The sequence below is a fragment of the Cheilinus undulatus genome, linkage group 4 (assembly GCF_018320785.1).
Source record: "Cheilinus undulatus linkage group 4, ASM1832078v1, whole genome shotgun sequence".
NCBI classification, from domain to species: domain Eukaryota; kingdom Metazoa; phylum Chordata; class Actinopteri; order Labriformes; family Labridae; genus Cheilinus; species Cheilinus undulatus.
The window spans coordinates 32,256,418-32,277,587 of NC_054868.1; the positions used below are offsets into that span (position 1 = coordinate 32,256,418).

General features: G+C 38.4%; 2 protein-coding genes across 2 annotated transcripts; one reads left to right on the forward strand and one right to left on the reverse strand.

Annotated features, from left to right (window-relative positions):
- Positions 1-5,689: 5,689 nt before the first annotated feature.
- cdk2ap2 (cyclin-dependent kinase 2 associated protein 2) lies at positions 5,690-12,464 on the forward strand. Its single transcript, XM_041785598.1, has 5 exons — positions 5,690-5,760; positions 6,926-7,081; positions 7,514-7,605; positions 9,599-9,719; positions 11,773-12,464. The coding sequence occupies exons 2-5, from the start codon at positions 7,027-7,029 to the stop codon at positions 11,838-11,840; spliced, it is 336 nt and encodes a 111-aa protein (XP_041641532.1). The 5' UTR covers positions 5,690-5,760; positions 6,926-7,026; the 3' UTR covers positions 11,841-12,464.
- Positions 12,465-12,732: 268 nt separating this feature from the next.
- LOC121508619 (aryl hydrocarbon receptor interacting protein) lies at positions 12,733-19,920 on the reverse strand. The gene is made up of 7 exons (XM_041785596.1): positions 19,772-19,920; positions 19,037-19,219; positions 18,016-18,204; positions 17,480-17,656; positions 16,640-16,781; positions 13,927-14,150; positions 12,733-13,810 (listed from the first exon to the last, which is right to left on the reverse strand). The coding sequence occupies exons 1-7, from the start codon at positions 19,868-19,870 to the stop codon at positions 13,805-13,807; spliced, it is 1,020 nt and encodes a 339-aa protein (XP_041641530.1). The 5' UTR covers positions 19,871-19,920; the 3' UTR covers positions 12,733-13,804.
- Between the last annotated feature and the right edge of the window lie 1,250 nt (positions 19,921-21,170).

Below are 21,170 nucleotides of genomic sequence, written 5' to 3' on the forward strand. Positions count from 1 at the left end.
AGATCGTCCTTTATTCTTAAGGCTGGCTCAGACTACACAAATTTAGATAGATCTTGGCACGACTGCAACGTCGCAGCTCATCAGGGCTGCTCTTTATCACCAGTTCTGTTCATAACTTTCATGGGCAGAATTTCTAGGCGCAGCCAGGGAGTTGAGGGGGTCCAGTTTGGTGGCCTCAGGATTAAGTCTCTGCTTTTTGCAGATGATGTGGTTCTGTTGGCTTCATCAGGCCGCGACCTTCAGCTCTCACTGGAACGGTTCGCAACTGAGTGTGAAGCCTCTGGGATGAGAATCAGCATCTCCAAATCTGAGGCCATGGTCCTCAGTTAGGAAAGGGTGGAATGTGGTGTGTCTTAAGGTCTTCTGTATTACGTGTGCTCTTTCTAATTCACAACAAACCCCTCCAGGTGTCGAGATGTTTAAACCAGCCATCTCTCACGAGGAGTCTGAGATGAAAGGCCTCTATCTGAGCACAGATCCTTGGATTGCTCCTGTAATTCTGTTAATTTTTCCTCTGTGAGCTTTTCTAATAAAGCAGTGTATGGGGCACAGGTGGCCTAGTGGTTAAAGGCTCTCCCCATGTATGCAGGCTGCCCAGGTTCGAGTCCAGCCTGAAGCCCTCCACCGCATGTCTCTCCCCCACTCTTGACCCTGTTTCCAACTCTATCCACTGTCCTCCTCTATCTAATAAAGGCACAAAATTAAATCTTAAAAAAAAAGCAGTGAAGACAGGCAGGAGGGTATTTTTGTTGTGTAGGCCGCCTTGGAATCTCACATGGCTGATAGCTAATATTGTCTGCAAGGCCAGATTTGTCATCAGAGTGTGCTGGCGTTTGCTCTTTCTCGTGCCTTGCTTCACCAGCCACAAAAACAGCCAAATGTGACTTGCTTCTCCAAGCAGGAACTGCTCCATCTCTGTATGCCAGCATCATTAACCCTTAAGAGTTCCTTTAGTATTCTAACACATTTGCCCTAAAGGACAAATATGTCAGCTGCCCACAAAGAACTGTAAAACCAATATATAGAGATTTTTTTCCCCACTCTAAATGAGTCAGTCTTTTAAAACTACTTTAGGCTGAAATACACATATCAAATATAATCACATTTTAAAGGGATTTTAACCCTTTAAAGGCCAGTATGTTTACACAAATTCCCCGTTTTTACAAAAAAAAACAAAAAAAAAAACAAAAATAATTTCCATAAAATACATTTCAAGGAGCATTTTGTTGTTATTATTATTATTATTATTATTATTATTATTAGTAGTAGTAGTAGTAGTAGTAGTAGTAGTAGTAGTGGTAGCAGTACCAGTAGTATTGTTGTTGTTGTTGTTGTTACTATTATTATTATTATTGTTATGTTTTAAATAGAGCAGTTTTTAATAGAGCAAAATCACAAAAACTCAAATAAAATACACACACACACTCACCCACACTGTGTTTATACAAACCCACCATTTTCCAACATCAATAGTGACACACACACTTAATTTCAGTGACAGGGCACCCTTGCAAAACAGTAAAAAGTGTGAAATTTTGCTGCATGCTGTGAATTGGAAAAAGTAGCGCCATCTGGTGGACAGATATAAAAAAACCATTTGAAAGCTAGTAGTAGTAAATCTTAAAATAAAGGAATGTACTAGTTTATGTTTGGATAAATGTGGGATAAAAAATGGCATTTTCAGTGGTTTTCAAAGGGGCATTTTTTTGTTCTTAAGAACAAATGTGTAATTTTTTTTTGTTTGTTTTTGGGCCTTTTCTGGATAGAGTAGGGCAGTGGATAGACTCAGAAACAGGGGCGAGAGTGGGGGAGAGACATGCGACAAGGGGCCTCAGGACGGATTCGAACCCCGGCTGCCTGCGCACATGGTGCACGCCTTCACCACTCAACTACCGGCGTGCCCCAAATGTGTCCATTTTTATGTGGCTTTGCCATTGTATGCTAATTTCAGGAACTGAGAAGATAATTCTAAACTTTTTCTAATAAACTTTCTCAACTTTTTCTAATAAATGAATATCCTCAGGCAAATTGGAGCAATATTCATTCAACACAGCCACAATGGCTTGAAAAAATAAACAATGGCACAAAAGGCCCCTAGGATGTCTTAAGGGTTAAATTAAATAGACGGACATTAAATTAAGGGGAAAAAAACTGAAACACAGAAATTTCTTGGGGTGTTAATGGGGGGGCTTTGGCTATCCTAGGGGTAGCTTCAGCACCCCTGAACACAGATGGCACCACCTGTTGAGTGGAGATGCTCTGTGGTCTGAGGTGTCTTTGGTTGAATTCTGAATTCTTCCACCAGAACTGAGGATGAGCTTGATGGTGTTTGTCCCTGATGATGCTCTCTGCTTTCCTCCTGCAGTGCTGTGAATAGATTGTGTCCATCGAGGGGAGGGTGGATGTTAGAGCCAATGAATCTCTCTGCAGTCTTGATGACCTGAAGACTGATGTTTCTGAGCCACACTGTGATTCCACAGGGGAGGATGCCTTCAGTGGTTCCCAAACTTTTTCTGTCAGGCCCCCCTTTGGCAGATAAAATTTCTTCAGGCCCCCCTACTCCTCATCATTCATATCAACATGTAAAAAATATGTGAATGTATAACAACACACTGTCAGTTCTGGTCTTTAGGAACAAATTTACCACAGCATTGAACCTAGAATTTTGTAGAAATAACAACCATAGCCCCTAAAACAACATCTTTTAAATGAAGATCTCTTCTGAAGATGAACAATTCCCTGAGAATAAAAACTTAATGAACATCTCTAAGATTTTTACTACAGTCCTGCAATAATTTCAGCAACTAGTGTGGGCTTATTTGGCACTACAGATCTTCTGTTGTCTTGGCTGCAGCTGTGAGCCTGTCACTTAGTTAATTTTCAGTGTCCTGCTTTGATTTGGTTTATGTCTTGATTGAGGGGACAACAGAAAAAACAATCGCACACTGGTATGTTGCAAAAGGGAGCAGTGTGACCAGGGAGTGGATACTCCTTTTTCACTCCAATCTAAAATGCAGACCGTGCCTTGGACTTGAAATGTAACTGTATCATCACATCTGGGGAGACATCAATGAACTGCTCCTCTTTTGCAGTACTTAAGTCATTAGCTGGTGTTGCTTAGCCTAGCCTTGTCACGCCCCCCTTGTCATGACATCGCACCTCCCAGGGGGGGCCCACGGCCCACTTTGGGGACTACTGCCTTAACTGGTCCTCTATATGCCTGCGTGAGGGGTTGATGACCGAGTCTAGCTTTCTTCTGCTATTTTTCTCACTGTTCTCACAGTGTTTTAGCCCATCTCAGGTTCTCAGAGATGTGGAGGTCAAGGATGTATAGCTGTCACTTACTGTTGATGTTGAGAGGCTGTCATTGTCGTCTACACAGACAGGGATTCTATGCAATATTCCTTGTATGGTGACTCATCCCTCCCTTTGTTGAGACCAAGGACAGTCTTATTATGGCCAGACTTTATGATGATGTTAAGGTCTCAAATGGGGACACAGTCATATGATTTGAAGAAAAAAAGTTTGAGGCAGCAGCAGCAAAGTTGTTTTAATTTTGATGATATTATCTATTATATTGTCTGTAGTTTTGTATTACAGAAGCATCTAGGGTTGTATTTTTAAAAAGAGGATGATTACAGCTGTCTTAAAAGCAGCTGGACAAAGCCCAAGAGAATGCTACTCACAATTTGATGCTATGCAGTCAAAAACAGTTAGAAACCTGTGGGCACAATGTCAAGGCAATAAGTACTAGGCTTAAGTTTGCAAACAGTTTTGGCTTAAGTCGCACAATCTTTTGGATGCAAGTATGCAATCTTGGCTAGAGCTGCACAGAGTTCCCACTTATCTGTCTAATTTTCAGAACATTGTCATTGAAATAGGCTGTGCAGTCATCCCATTTGCTGGAATGCAACGAAGGGAGAACACGCTCTGGGGGATTTGCCAGTCTATCAATGGTTGCAAACAAGTCACGTATATTACTCTTACTGTTTGCAATTTCAGAGAAAAAAGGCCCTCTTGCTCTTTTTTTTTTCTTTTTCTAGTTTTTCTTTTCTCTATTTCTTCCATTTTGTCTTATTCTATTCCTTATTGTCTCTTGCGCTCTTTGGTTTTTACTGATCATTGCTGTGTGAAAATGAAGGCTTAATTGTTTTAAGAGAGTGCTTTGCAGATTTAAAGTGCCTTTAAAAATGTTCACCCCTTTGGCTGTTTTGCCTTTTTATTGATTTTATAAATCAATCATGGTCAATATGATTTTGCTTTTTTTACAAAAAGAAATGTACAAAAAAACTCTTTAACATCAACATGAAACTATAAAGTAACATCATTAAATGAAAATATAAAAGGTAGAATAAGTGACTGTATAAATATTCACCCCCTTTATAGTGACTGACCTAAATCAACAGAGGTATAGCCAATTGGTGCTAGAAGTCTCACAATTAGTGAAATGGGGATCACCTGAGGGCAGTGATTGTAGTATAAAGACACCTGTGTCTTGAAAGTATGTGGTTATTTAGTATTCCTGGCTACCATTACACCATGGAGACACTCAGAGAAAAGGTTACTGACAAGTATAACACACTGGATGGATACAAAAAAATTCTGAGACACTGAAAATCCCTGGAGTTCACTTTATTTATCTATTTAACCAGGTTAGTCCCAGTTAATTCCATCATCAAGAAATGGAAGAAATATGGCAAGGAGATTAGTGAGAGAGGCCACCAAGACACCTATGACTACTCTGAAGGAGTTAAAAGCTTCGGCAGCTGAGATGGGAGAGATACAACAACTCTGCCTACAACAACTGTTGTCCGAGTTCTTCACCAGTCAAAGCTTTACAGGAGAGTGACAAAGTCAAAGCAACTGATGAAAAAACTCACATTCAGTCACGACTAAAGTTCACCAAAAAGTATGTGGGAGACTCAAACGGTTCAGATGGGAGCTTTGCAAGATGGATTCGCCAGTGAGACACATGGAAACGGGCGAATCCATCTGCTTTGCAAGATTAGGTTTTGACATGGTTGAGACTGAGTTTTGAGTCAAGTTTGCAAAGTTTGGGGTAGTTTTAATGCAAAGTTGCAGAGAGCATCTTCCCTCTGCAGCCATCTTCATCACAGTCATACCCGCCAAGATTTTTTTTTAACTAAATCATTATCATTTAGCCTATTTTAACTTGGATGCTAAAAACTGATTGTTTGATGCAAAAACAGGATAAAATGTTCAAAAGATTAAAAAGAAGGAGGAAATCTGGTGAATGATTAAAAAGATAGGAGACATGTAATAACACTTACACTAAAAATATTAAGCAAATAAACAGAGTTCATTTGTCTGTGTCCTAAATAGGCCATTACTGTTCTATATTATAGGCCTATTGATACTGACAACTGATTGAATCCAAATGAAGAGTATCTCCAAATGACTTCAAATTAAAATGATTTTCTAAGTGAATTAAGTACAAAATCCAGCCATTAAATGTTTGATAATGACAGGCAACCGGTTACAAGAAACTATAAAACATGAAACACTTAAAAAGTAGCCTGCATGAGGTGTTTTGGTCTTCATACAGCCTGTGGTCTAGGACCGGATGAGCATTGGCGCGTTTTCAGCACACGTCATAGGCTATCCCATCATCCAATCATATCGCTTCAAAAGTTAAAAAAAAGAAAAATACACTACGGCTCTCCACTGCGCAGACTCGCATCAGAAGAAAAGCCTGCCAGGTCTCCCTTCTCACAGAGGATATAAAGTCTGCTTTAAAAGGTAAAAATACCGTAGTTTTTGATTTGTTTTCAGCCCCTCTAACCATCAGAATGAAACATAATCTTTCTATCTTTAATGCCAATTTGTATCACATCAGCAGGTTGTGGCTTTTGCTTTTTCTGCCTCATACTTCTGTTGTTATGCTAACCGGTGAAGCTAGCTTATCTAGCTAGCTAAAATCACTCAGTAGTAGTTAGCCGGCCACCTTCCTCTTAAGCTAACCTCAGCTTTTGTTTCGGTCGGCACCTCGGGCTCTGTTGCGTTTGCCCTGTACGGGGAGTATTTTGACGTCCATGCTCCAAATGAGCAAAAACAGAATATGCATGCTTGAAACTTCCCAGCCCCAGTTCATCATTAGCAGAGTAAAATGCAGTTTGAATGACAAACGAAGCATACATGCACTGATAGCTGGAGAAATGGTCTTAAGCGCTGTGATAACCTTTGATATAAAGACGGTGTGACCTTTCTGGCCAGTGTAACTTTGTGGCAGAACACTGTCTTCTAATGTAACAAGTAAAGCAACTTATATGATGTATTTATCCTCAAAGACCAAGCAAATGTAAACATACGTGCAAGAACTACAGGAAATGTAACCGGAAACAAGTTCAAATGTGATAGAAGCCAGGATAATGGTTTTAGAGTTAATGTAATTACAAGGACAGTTTGGATAAAGCTTAATTCGCATCAGGCTTCAATTGATCACTCCCCTAATGTAATATTCAAGGGTTAAAGCTGAGCTGTGCATGCCCCTCTTAGCTGACAGTGAATGCACATGCCATAAACTACAATCAGCCAAGGGCTTTTCAGTGTGTCTTACTCCACACTTGTTTTCTGTTATTTCTAACACTGAAAAAAGGCTTTAGTGTTGGTGTTTTTGGTTAAGCAAATGCATAAGCTCTACCTAAATAAATAGAAGGAAATGCTCACACTTTTGTGACAAGCATTTTGAGTGCTACATGCTTCTATGATTAACACAAAGTCAGCAAACTTTCCCTTATGTCAGTGAACTGTTTGTACTGCTCTTGAAAAGCAACTATATGGAATGATGAACATATACTTATTTGGCGACTTAAGGCCTTTTCTTCTTATGTTATCATGTGGGTAAAGTAAATTGATGCCATACTGTTTCATTTGTTTTTTGCTGTGTGTTTTGTCTTTATACCAGCTCTTAGGAGCTCAAAACCACCAGTAAAGCTGTATAAGCACCGGGTTGACGGGACTGAAGGAAGTGGCGCGTCGTACGGGGAGCTGCCTGCTGACATCGCCATGAGTTACAAACCAATTGCACCTGCGCCTTCTGGCTCCAACCACACACCTCCAGGTTTGAAACCAACTCTCAATGAACATGCAATTATTGGACAACTACAATTTCTCAATATTAAACATAAAGAAATAGAAACAATGGACATGGAAATATGGATGGTGTAAAATATTCAGGTTAAGATTTCCGTCAACATACATACAGAACTGTGATTAAAGCTAAACAAGTAGTGATGCCAACATTAAAATAGACAATTAATTTAGGAAATTTTAACAGTCTTGGTAAAGAGCAGACATTGAGGGGTTCTCTGAGTTGTCTTCAGTATTAAAAAAAATAGTTTGCTTTGGATTATTGATTGTCTGGATTAAGTGTGTCAGAGAAGTTCACGATGTAATGTTTTGTACATGGATATTAAAATACAATGTTTAAGACTGGAAGTTTCTACTCTGCACAAGAAGTTAATTTTTTAACATCTATTTCTATTCTGTGAAGGCTCTTCTGTGCCATCTCCATCTCTGCCCTCATCTTCAAACTTCAGGCCAGCTTTCAGCGACTTTGGACCACCTTCCATGGGCTTTGTTCAAGTATGTCTGCAGTGAAGACAGCTTAGATTGTGTTGTCTTTCACTTTGCTTATACCTACCTACTTTCATCTCTTTAGATTTTTTTTTGTTATAGGAGCCTGTTGTGGTTCAAATTTGTTAACCCCATCCACATATAAAACCAAAACCCTGCTCAAAGGGTTTTATAGCTGAAAAGCAACTGATTTAATCCCTTTGTATGTGCAAAGCTGTTCTCTTGTTTGAGGAATTTATTTTTGTTAAAGAAATGCTCATCCCTGGTAAGACAAAACTACCCTGACTATAATTTAAGTTTATAAAAACAGACTACAAACCAAATTCTTAATTACAAATTTCAAGTGGTATAATTTCCAAACCTACCACTTTGCAGCCACATAACTTATATTTCATATGAATCTTGTTTTTTTCTACCTGCTCGTCAAACAAAGGTGATATTAAGATGGTTTGAGTAAAAACTAAGGTAAATAACAGTTGAAAAGCATGCTCGGTCAATTAAAGTATTGCAGACAAAAATATTTGTATCATTCTTTCTATAGACTATATTCATGTTAATTATCAATAGGAGGGATCCTGGATTTGCTCAGTTGGAAGATCAAGAGCCCATATACAGAGGCTAATTTTCTCAACACATTGGTCGCAGGATGGATTCCCAATCCTTGCACTTTGACACATCTTTACCCCACTCTCTCTCTCATCTTATCCTGTCTCTCCCTGACCAATAAAAGTAAAAGGGAAAAGCCCAGAAATAAATATGTCTGCAGTTCAGTATGCATGTGTAAATGTTTTTGTTTGTTTTCTTTGCATATAACTTCCTTTCATGTATTATGTATTTCCTAGAATTTGCTCTATCTGTGTGTACATGTGAAAAGAACCTTGTGGTGCAAAAGAAAACTTGGCACCACAAGTAAACACTCAAACCAGGGTCTAAAATTAACATCAGCCTTGCAAAAAACGTGGGTAGATTGTCTATTTGACAAGTAAATTTCTGATCCTCATGGCTGGTGGATATTTATACCAAAATAATCACACATAAGAAAACTGCTGAGTCTAAATAGCTGGTGCAGCTCTGTCTTCTCCTTCCCTGCTGTACGCTGTCAGGCCTTTTGCAGCAATTGACTGAGAGACACGACAGCATGATGCACAACACACACAAGCACACAAGTGTAAGGCTCCAGGAGACCTCTTGTCCCTAATGCACTACTTTTCACACTCAAAACACTTGTGATTCGTGGATCAATGAAAAAGTATCATCGGGTTGGTAAATAAATAAATTGCCAACAAATCCCTGTTCAGATTTTCAGTGAAATTAAAGCAGCAATATGCACTCGTATGCGCTGTGGAGATCAACTGAAAAAAAGCTTTCTCCTTCCTCCCACATTGTACCCGTCTTTATCATGCTGATAACTGACAACAGTCAGCAACTTATTGTTATAAAGGTATTCCACAGCCTGGTGTAGACAGACTAGGGCAAAAGCAGTCTTAAAACTGAAGATTAAGTCCTTAAACGCACTCTCCTTGTTAATTGTATGTCTAAGACTGTATGCTATGCAGGGACAGTCGGCGACACACACATGCATCCCATTCATAATATTAACAAATGTCTTAAATATGTCCTGCTCATATAAATTACACTTACAAAATCAATATTAGAATACAAATAAATAATCAAACACTCAGATGGCCAGAGCCATCTGAACCAAAAACTGAGGTATGTATTGAACTGTGGTGGTGGTTATAAACGGCTTAATTTCATTCATTACTCATGTTGTGAGGCGGCAGCTTAGCAGCTCAACCTGTCTGAAGTAGTGTTATTGGGATTTAAGTATTTTAAAGAAACATATCTAGAGCAGGAGCCTTCCTTTCTCATTTCATTAAATTGCATAATTTTATTTGAAGTCAACATCTTTCATTGGGTTATTTCTCTAACTGTAGTGGTAGTTTTTAAGGTGGTAAGCTGGTAAAATGGCTTGACTTAGCTTTTCTTCATTTCTTCACAGCCTGTCAAAGTGTCTCAAGGGTCCACCTACAGCGAGCTTCTGTCTGTCATTGAAGAGATGAGCCGTGAGATAAGGCCAACATACGCAGGGAGCAAGAGTGCCATGGAGAGGCTAAAGAGAGGTACGTATCAAAAACACTCAGAAATTTTTGTGCTTGTTGTTTGTGTTTTAGGCTGCGTTTACATTGCAAGCCTTAATGTAGTTTTTTCTGCTCTGATCCATTTTTTTTGTTACTGTTACTTTATTAAATGTGGCCTTTGTGAGACTTCTGTGGGAACTGGTCATGTTCAGATTTGACCTGCATGCAAAACACAACAACAACAAAGATTTCACATGTAGCGTGGAGTGAAGAGAGATTATTTCATAATAGAAAACCCCTCACAGAAGGAAAACAATGGGTCATCCTTTACAGTTATCACAGAATTTTCAGGGTTAACTTTGTTCTCAGGCAGTTCACTTCTTACTAGGGTAGATCACTGCTGCACATATGACCTGCTTCAGAGCAGGTCATATGTGTGATTGTGTTCAACATAAGAGATAAAACTAAAGAAGATATTGGCTGCCCGGAGGGACCACCGAATGCATTTTCTTTCTGTAGGATTTTCTAAAAAAGCCTCTATGATTTTGAAATTAATATTAATGCTATAGAGTCATAGTCCTACAACAGAGTCTAAACTAAGCACTGATGCCTTTTTGTGCGTTTAAGTAAAAAAAAAAAAAAAAAAAAAAAAAAAAAATAAAAAAATATATATATATATATATATATATATATATATATATATTGCTTTCAGCCATGTTTACCCATTCTGTTCCTTATACTGTTGGAGCTGCAGCTGAAATATTAACCAACTTAAGATGCAGCTTTCGGCATTTTGTCTAATTCCGCCTCTGTGCACCGTTCTCCTCTATCAGCTATGTGGGTCTGCGGGCTTCTACTGGGATAACAACACCACACCAGGCTAAGACAAAGATAATATGAGCGATTTCAACTTAAGTGATGTTGATGTACGGGAAATAATCGGCCTGTCAGTGCTGTTAACAGACCATATATTAACAAGCACTAGGCCAAGGTGCTACTGTTAGCAGGAACATATTCACTTAAAACTAGCCGTGTGCAGTTGAGCATCATGCTGGTGTAACTGTGATGGCAACAGCATCACCTGTAGCTTGAACGCACATGCATGAGACACACAGACTCTGCCTGCACAGTGCTCTGTACTCTGCTTGCAGATGATGATATCAGGCTGACTTCAGGGCAGATAAATCATGGAAACAGGAAATATTACGGTTTTGGTTCATATCCAACAGCACAGAGGTGGCAGCATTATGTGCTTCAGATCATGTGTGCCCTGTGATGTGACAATAGTCACAATATCTTTCAGCCTTAAGTGAGACAAAAAAAAAAAAAAAGAAGTATGACCCTAATGGAATATCAAAAAGCCAGAGTAGATTCAACAAGTCGAGCTGGTACCACATAATAAAAAAGCATCAACAGTCAGGGACTATGAAAATAAAAATAAATATGCTCTTTGGCTTCTCAGGGAAGTCAGCAATGACAGGATGTGTTCCCTGTATGTTTCTTATTGTAGGATGATTTTTTAAGGTAAACAGTGATACATGTCCATGTAAAGCCCAAGAACATCGAACCTGAAATCTATCAATAAATATTTGCAATTTTAATTTTGACACCAGCATCTTCCTTTGTATTTTGATAATGCAGTGGAAAAAAAATTAAACTGATATTTTTGGTTAAACATGGATTAATTTTGCTCTATACATATATTTTATTATGCAAACTGTTTTGAGGTGTGTAGGGCAACAAAAATAGCGTTACTCATCAGCAGAATCCAAGAACTGGGAGCTGCAGTTTTTAAAAAAATCTAATACCTAGTAATGATACATGTGTGCAGTGGGAGGTTGTGGATGAAACGGGATCAGTATTAGGTACTTTATAAATCACAGTGGATGTGGTGTTAATTTGAAAATGGAAATAGATTGCTGGAGTCCAATTTCAGCTCTAAACTTGAACCACAGTCCTATTGTCTTAGCTTTGACAATGTTATATCCATTGGATGTTCACTAGTTTCAGACAGAAGGCAATTACTTCCAGTTATGTTTTAAATGTCAAAATGTATATTGAACACCTCTTAATACCTTGTGTTTCTCCCGCTCAGGTATAATCCACGCTCGTGCACTGGTCAGGGAGTGTCTGGCAGAGACGGAGCGAAGTGCCCGCACATAACCTTTTGGAAAGACCCCTTCACCTCAGTCTTGCCCTGTAGAGCCTGATCTCATCAGGATGGTCCGTTTTACAACCCCTTTTCTATCTTCCCACCACTTTCCTCACTGGCTTTTTTATATGTGCATTATGTCCTCCTTTGTTTCTGCATTCCACCACACACACATTTTGTTCATTACAACCTTCCAGTGACCTGTGGTGTATGCAAAAAGCAGTTTTATATGTATTTCTGTATAAGGGGGGAATTCACTGCATTTTAAGTAGAGCTGTGATTATTGAAAGAAGTAAAATTGGTGGAATAGTTTAAGTGCTAGTTGTTAATTAATGGCTATTGACCAATGGGGTTTGTTTCCTTTAATGATGAAATCCATGTTCAACCTCCACCCAAGATCATTTCTCTCTTGAACATCAACTTAAAAGTAAATATTGTAATTTAATCCAAGCATTTTCACCATACCACGTCTCAGTCATCCTGTCCGTTTCCATCCTGTTTTGTAAACACACTTTGGATGTTTCTCAACCCCCAAAAAACTCTGTACATCTCAAGTCATTTTGTTAGTATGGAAATTTTGTAAAACAGATTTTTGCAGTTCGGTATGTATATCTTAATTAAATAATGAAAAGTAACTATATTGGCTGTTGAAAATGTGATTTCTGGCTCTTTTGAAGATTACTTAGACTGTGATAAGACATAATAAAGATCAGCAGCTTGGTTTCAGTGTTGAACAGCATCAAGCTCATCACAATGAACTACTTTTACAACACAAGATCTCAGAAAAAAATTCACATCTTTAACATTGTAAATATTTTACTCAAAGGCTACAGGGGCTCTGTCAAAGAAAATTAAACCTTTTAATATGACAGAGTACAACAAACACCTAAAACGATACAAATCCAGAGATTAGCACATTTATTTCCAAATACATAATCACGACCTCAGTTACAGCCCACTTCTGACAGGTTGAGCCACTGCTTCAAAAGAACCGTAACAAGCTCTTAATAAGCAAGTGCTGAGGGTTTTACCGAACAAAACAAAGTATGTCTTACATACACAAAGTTGGTACGAAGGAGAAAGCAGGTAACACAAGCCCATGTGTTTTATAATGATTGTCACAGAAAGCTCTGTGTCCCTGTCACTGCCCCTGGGAGGAGATACTGATCTCTTAAATACAATGCCTTGCTGTGACCAGGATCAAAAAGAGGGTCTGATGTGTGAGTTTGTGAAGATCTTGTGCAAAAACAAAATAATCTCTAAGTTTTCTCCATCGTGGGCATTTCAGTCTGGAATAGCTCCTATTTGGCTTACAATTGCAAGTATTTTAGGGTTATCCAACAGCTTTCATACATCAGAGAAAAGCAGAAAATAAATGCTTAAGATACTCGTTTAAAACAACACTGGTGAATTTGTGTTTGCTAAATGCTAAACTGCTATAAAATGACTTCACAAACAGATAAATTCATCATTCATTAAATGAAAAAATATCTTACTGCAGCATTCCCTGTGAATAATGAAGCTTTAAATAACATTCTGTATGCAGCCCATTACTCTGAGCATTTACCATTATCATCTGAAAACATTACAGGTAATATGAGAAAGTGTAATCCAGACGTTCTGAAGATATTGATCCTACAAGTGTGTTATGTTGCTGGTCAAGACAGACATGAGGGTTTATATGACTGTCTCTTAAGTCAAGCTGATCGTGTCAGCACATCTTAATCACTTAAATCAACATTTTAAGAGAAGGAGCTGTATCAGAGAAAATAAGGCTAAAAAACAGGGTTGGTATTTAGGAGCAACTTGCTGGTGCAGTCGAATGAGTAACCTGACAGCGTGTGGGAGGGTTTCTGCTTGGTGGCAGAGCATTAACCTTGGGTGCATGGGTAAGACTGGAACAGCAGCAGTGTCTACTGTCTCCCCTCGATCTTGAAATTACCAGGCATCCTTTTATTTCAAACCACTGTGAGATTCAACCCTATGAGGAGGAAGAACAGACATGCCTTTACTTTGGAGGATACTTTATAAAACAGTCTAAAATAATTCTCTGCTTGTTGGATAGATGGAAAAAACACAACATAAAAGTAGACTGACTGTAGTGGCAGTGGCAGGCGTTTTGTTGAATAGCCCTCTGTAACGACCCTTGTCCTCCGCATCTTTTGAGCGGATCCTCTCCTCCATGACCCTCAGCTCTTTGGCAACAGACAGCTCCAGCGACGGATCCAGCACCAGCACCCTGGCAAAGTCTGCCCGAGCCTCTGCCTCGTTCCACACTGCAGCGTGGGCCTTAGCTCGCTTATAGAAGGCCTTCACATTGTCTGTTATGAGGATGATGAGGAAAATTAAACAAAACTAAAAAGGTCAAGGACTGGGTTACTGACAACTTGAAAAACTAAAATACTTGGCCAACTTTAAGGATCTTTTAAGGGCTTTACTAAATTAGCACTGTAAGTTATTTAGTATGCCAGGTTCGTAATAAAATACAATTGTATGGGTAGAGAACATGCAAAAAAGAAAACATGCAGGTAGGTTGCATAAACCACTGCTTCCAAACCTGGGACTGTTCTGAGACAGCCAAAATTAGATTTGCAAATATAAGCTAAAACCATAACACACCCAGTGAATTGTTTTTTTCTTGGTAAGAACATGTATGCAGGATTAATCTGTCAGGACTGATTTTACCCTTACACTTGATTATTTGACAGCAATATTTCATTGTTTTTCATATGAAAGGATAGATAACTTTTATTTTCTGTCCCTGAGGTGATCAAAATTCTCCTTTGACAGGGACAAAATAATGAAGAAAACCCAAACAAAAATTACATGCTTAAAAAAAGGGCGATGATACAGCAACACTTCATTAAAAACTGGTGTTGTTGTAATAGGTGGTCACTGTGGAGTGAACGTAGGATTTTTTTTTTTAGATGTTTTTCCAGTTTCAGCGGGGGAGCAGGGGCTTGGCTCAAAAGAAAAAAAGGTTGTGTCTGTGGTCTAGACTGACACCCACCCAAGTATAATTTGCATGCTATTTCAGCATTTTCGTATCAAAATGGTCAAAGAAAGACTGAATTAGGTCCTGACGCAGATTATAATGCACTTACTAGGCTCATTTCTTCAGTATGAGCCTGAATTGTGGCGCAGGATGAAATTCTGCATCAACTTTAAACTTAATGATTTTTTTACAGTGCCCCGTTATGTCACAAAAGCAAATGTTTTGGAAATTAATGATGAGAAAACAATAATAGGTTGCAGCAGAATGAGCAATGAAAGTCAGGATCATTACCCACAAGCCCCTCACTAGCATAAACACACACACACTCGTTTGGGCAGGCATGACTGAGTAGCCGTAATGATTGTCTGACAGTGTGTTTCCCTCCAGATACTCGCAAGTGAGCCAGTTGCCCGGTCAATCCAGGTATGGATACTGAGAAAAACCTTCTGCGAATGATAAACTCGTGCACAGTCTTGCTTTTCTCTGCATACTTTGTAGTGTCTGATACACTTTGCACCCTGCAATGTTTGTTTATGACATGAACTAGGCTCTTCATTGAGTGGATAACAATGAGCACCCAAGACGCATTTCAGTTTGTTAATAAAGACATTTCTAAATCATTCTGCAGCAGAGGACTGTTAAAGGGTTAACGACCAAACAGACAGGTGAGTGAGAGGTAAGGAGATAGATGTGTTTGTCGATAGAACTAAAGGAGAGCAGATTGAAGTAGTGATCAACCCCTTAAATAAGTTAAACGAATACAGAACAACTTCTGAAGAAACTGAGCTCAATAATAATATAATGCTGTAAAATAATCTAATCTGTTAGGGTGATGAAGTCAATTTCTTGCATGACTGTTCTTACACTAGCACTTTTGTTTAATGTCTGTCATTTGTATAGCAAAAATGCTAATATACATAATAAAGGTAAACTTTAAACTTGATACTGATATGTAATACAATAACATAATTCCAATCATATGATTGAAAATGATGACAGTCATGTCAATCAGACATTAGACACTGAAACTAAGCAGTTAAAGGACAGTATCAGGCTGATCAGAGATGACTGTTACAGTCTTATCCATGAAGTTAGAGAAAATATAAGTAGAGGTTCAAATTGACTGATTATACCAAAGTCAAGGTTGCTTTAATTTGGTTTTAGTTAGGGTGACCTTTTTAAAGACAATGCTACTTCATTTGTTTCACCAATCCCAGTAAATGGTTAGATTAGATAAATGTTCGAATGAAAATTTTGGTATAAATCAAGTAATTGAGTCAAATGTCTAGTACTAGTAGATATTTGAACAGAAGTGATTACATTCTGCTTGCGTGTAGTGTTGGCCCTTTCCACTGGCTACCGATCCAAGTATAAATCAGACTTGTGGGAAACGACGTGGCATATGATGAAGTTTAACTGACACAACTTTTGGCTATCAGGGAACATGGTGTAGTTTGAATAGGTAAATGTTGCTGTTTTTTTTTTCCAAAGACTTCCATTTAAATAAATTTTTTTTTCTATAAAAAGAGAAAATATATCTATTTTGCCTTAAAAAAAACATTTTTGTAGATAAATAATAAGTCCCTAAAAGCACAAACATGACAATTTTAGATGTGTCAATACCAACACAGCATTCAAACTGAAAATCACAGGGTTTTAAGAAACCAATGTTGCACAAAATAAGAAAATGTAGAAGTAGATTGCAGTTTCTTCCATTAGCTGCTGCAATCATACATCAGTTGTTACAATAACACAATTACAATCTGTGGTACAAACAGCTATCATTCATGCACAGCTTCAACAACAAAGCCCTACCCTCATATTTGAAGATCAAAGATGTGCAGTGTTCAATGACTTCGTAGTACTGGCCCTGTAGCAGCTTGCACTGGCAGTAGTTAAGGAGCAGGGGTGTGATCATATGGTCCAACTTGAGCCACGCTTCATCTCCAGGATGCTCCTGCCAGGGGAAAGAGAGTCCGAGATTTTTTTATTTGGTAAGGAAGGCTGGGAAATATGGTCTAATCTCTGTATTTCTTACCCTTTGCAGTAACAGTATTGTATAGGGGTATTACAAAATTAATAGAGACGATGTATGTAAACACAAATTCAGATGCTACAACCTCCCTATTGCTGCTAAAACAAACCTGTAATTGCCTACTTAACTCAGGTCTGAGCATAAGACCACAGAAAAATATCACAATAAAAGCACTTCAGCAATTATAGACTTTTATTATGAAGAACGCTACAGTGCTGGGCTCAAGACAAACAGAGTTAATTCATTGCAGCTCACAGCTTGAGTTAAAGCCCCAGACAGGCTGAAAGAAACTGCCTGGTCTGAAAAGAGAGCACACCTGCTGTATGTTGCTGTTGTCATACGTATTTAACATGGGGAGGACAGAAGACATGCTTTACCTCGTTGCTGTGGTTCACATTGATTGTACTGACACAAACAGGTGACGTTTGGCTTGTTATCTGGCTGCTCTTTAGTGATATAGATTAACAAGATATTGACTGGACTCAGACTGAGCTTTTGTCTGTCACATATCACTCTGCCAAGAGTGGCATTGGTTATGTTTTGTGTGTTAGAAAGGTGGTAAAGTTTAAAAATCGATCATTAACCAACCCCTCTTTTTTTAAATTTAATTGTGACCTTACCTTCATTTGTAGGTTTTTCAGGCAGGCAATGCCGTTGTAGTACTTCCCCGAGGCTTCCGTAATTTTGCCCTGTTTGAAAAGCATGTTTCCCTCCTCATGGATCTGTGGCACCAGCTGGAGTTTCTCTTCATCTGTCATCGCCCAAACATCGAGCTGGAAAGTTCCTGGAGGCAGAACCTGAGAAGGAGAGGAAGATGGTGAAATCACAAATTGCTTGGGCTTAAACCCTACAAGGCTGGAATGTTAAAAGTCCTTCAATAATACTGTAGAGGAAGGCTTACAATTTTGCTTCACTGGGTTTTAAAGTGCTGGCATACTGAACAACTTTACATTGAAAGTTGTGTCTATTTTGTCACTCCCATACATGCAAAATAGTAAAAGTGATAATTTCATGTTTTGTCTGTGACATATTACAACATTGTATAAACAGAATAAAACATGTCAACAGGACTTTTTATATCCATAACACAAAGATATTCATTTTACTGTGAAATACAAAATAAAATGAAATACTGAACCCTTCTAGGACTACTCACCTCCAGCAGCTCAATAGTGTAGACAAGAGGCTGTGGATTGGCCTGAAGCTGATCCAAGTCCTTATGGCCTAGAGAATGATGAGAGTGGATCTGAGCAATCCCACAGCAATGTCTCTGCCCTTCCAGGGGGTCCTTACCAGCACTGATGTTTCTTAAGGACTGGGACACAAGCGGGTACAATGCTGTGTGCTAAATAAGGGGTGAAAATAAACAGTCAGGGAACTTAAATAACAATATTTCTGTTACAATGCATCCTTACTGACCAACAGCAATATAATTCAGAATGCAGAAATACCTTATAATAAACACACACACTATAAAGCAACAGTAAAGCCTAAGTAAGTACTAAGGTAATCATTTCCTAAGCATTTAACTAATATGCCGTTTACTAAAAGCTTTAAATGCTTTACTGGAGTGTTGGTAAAGGGGTTTGGTTATGGTAAGAATAAAAAAGAGAGTTGGGATCACTTATGCTTCACAGATGCATAAATAAAGCACTTCTTGCTTTTCTTATTAGTGAAATGCATTCATTAATAATCCTATATAGATAATGACTTAAGTATTTACCGATGCTTTACTATTTACTAAACATGTGCAGCCATTATAAAATGTTACCCATAATTCTTATAACCCTTATAGCACTACAGAAACAAACACATCATAACACTCAGTATACAAGCAATGAACTTCCACAACAAAGCTAGGCAAATGATGTCAGAGGGCAGTAAAATGCAGCAGAGAGAAAACAGAAAAGGGTAAAAAGCAAGGATAAAAGAGAAAAGAAACAGGATGAATCAAATGCAAAAGAATGCGAAAATGAAGGATATGATATGTGGAAAGTATAAAAGCTAGAGCCTGAATGTTACAGCTGTATTAAAGGGTAATAAGATGACATCAAATAGGAGCAAATAGCTAAGAAATCAAACGGAGTCACTGATTCTACTTCTCTCCTAAGGCATACTGTGTTAAAGCACCAACTCCCTCGTGGATTTAAGCACTGGTTATGGCGTTTCACACAAACCTTTGTGTCACAGGTGAATTCTGAAATTTCGCCTTGTCTCATGGTGATGACCACTCTCTCCCAAGCAGCTAGTTTAAATTTTTTGCCCAAGATGAGCTCCATGGGCTTGCTGCGTCCTCCCATGGTTCTGGAATCATCCAGCACCGTGCCATCACACAGGCTGGTGCGATAATGGAAAATTACCTTGAGAGACAGAGACAGCACAGTATTAAATACTTATCTAAAGAACCCCCCAGTAAAAATAAATATGTTTAAAACAAGCCGGATGAATCCAGATTGATAAAACTCACAGCTTTTTATCGAAAGACAAAAGAGTAATCTGCTCTTCTCTTGACAAACCTTATCACAGTCTACGTTCAGCCGTATTTTAGCCAATCACAGCTATGAACATATATTGACAGTACGTTCTAGCCAATCACCTTTCATAAACACAGCCCATCCTGTCCCGCCCCGTGGCTGTTTCCATCAGATGAAAAATAGGCGACATTTAAAAGAAAACTCTACTAAAATCATTTCTACCCAAATTCTAATGTTTATATCATTATTGAGAAGCGAGGAAAGGCTCTTTGGCACATACAACTGCGTGTACCCACACGTAAAGCGCTTTGTGCTAATTTCGCAGTCAAATGTGTTAGCCGTTACAAATAGCTTTAGCTTATATGCTCCTTCGTATTTCCTTGTCTAAATTCAAAGGACTGGACAAATCACTTATGGCAGCTGACACCACGGCGTTACCTTTGTTCCATTTGGAAAAGTCGAGAGCTCTCCTTTACCAGGACTGAGCAATTTCTTTCTTATTCCTTCCTCGAGAAGCTTGCGTGCCTCCTCTTCCATCCTTGATTCGAGCCTCAATTTCCGACAAAAGACGATGTTTGTCGAAGCCAGTCGTCGTTTATCAAGACGTCTTTGCGGAAGCGTTAGAGCGCCCTCTACACGCTAAAAGTGTGAACTGTACTCGACGAAGCAGACTAATTTTCTACAACAAAACCTGGCTCACAATGAATAGAAAATATGTATTAACTTTTCAGTATCAATGATTTCTATTATAAGGATGAAAATCGTTCAAACACCTTTGAGTGTTTAGCAAAGCTTTCAGCTTACATCTAAAACCCCTTTAGAAATAAGCAGTTTCAGTAAATTTGGCATGAGGATCTTATAATTTTGCATTTTGGTGCATCATGATTGGATGATTGAATGTTTTTACGATCATAAAGTGTGTATAGCGTACAAGTCAGGCATTTTCTCATTGAATATAAACTAGTCTTCCTTTATTTACAAAAGAAATTATTAGTAAGAAGACTAATCATGTCAAATAATGTAAGTATTTAGGGGAAAAAAGACACTACCTTCATACATTGTGTCTCATTTTGCTTCTGATAAAAATACAATGATATTTTCAGATATAAGATGATGTACCCAGATTTACTTAATATGTTTAAATGGAAGTAATTCATTACAGCACTGAACTTAAAAAAAGGCCAAATAAAAGTAAAAAGTATTTCATTCAAAGTTTGATTTAAATACTGAGTAGCTATCACGGCTGGATGATTTAGGGAAAATGATACAATTGTGATTTCTTTTTTTCTCAATATTGCATTAGTGATTCCACATGCAAATTATTTTAACTTCATCATCCTATGTACTTTTCAACAAACACAAAACATCTCTGCTAATGGCTGTCAGGTGACCACATAGCTCATCTGCATAGCAATGGTCATCCTATGCTATACTCCGACTCTTCCCCAGTTTCAGAACTGAAGGTGCCTTTTGGAGAAGAGGCGGAACATCTTCAATAATTTGTTCCCAGTCCAGCTGCCCTTTGATCAGCGTTGGAGAAGACCAAGACTTTTAGGGCTGAGTTGAGTCCGATACCAAGGCCACAACAAACAACTGAAAAAAATCACAAGGCTGAACAGTAAAAGATCAGTCCCTCTTTAATTTTGGTTAGCTTTTAAATGAATCTGACTGTAAAAAAGGTGTCCTAAACTTAGTAAATTTGTTCATCTAATTTCTTGTCAAAAAGAAACTCTTGTATGTATTAAAAAGCCACTGACAAGTCTGGGATTTTTAAAAATGTCTTCAAATTATGTGTTTATTTAGATTTGTCAGGTGAACAAAGGCTAAAATAAGTGTT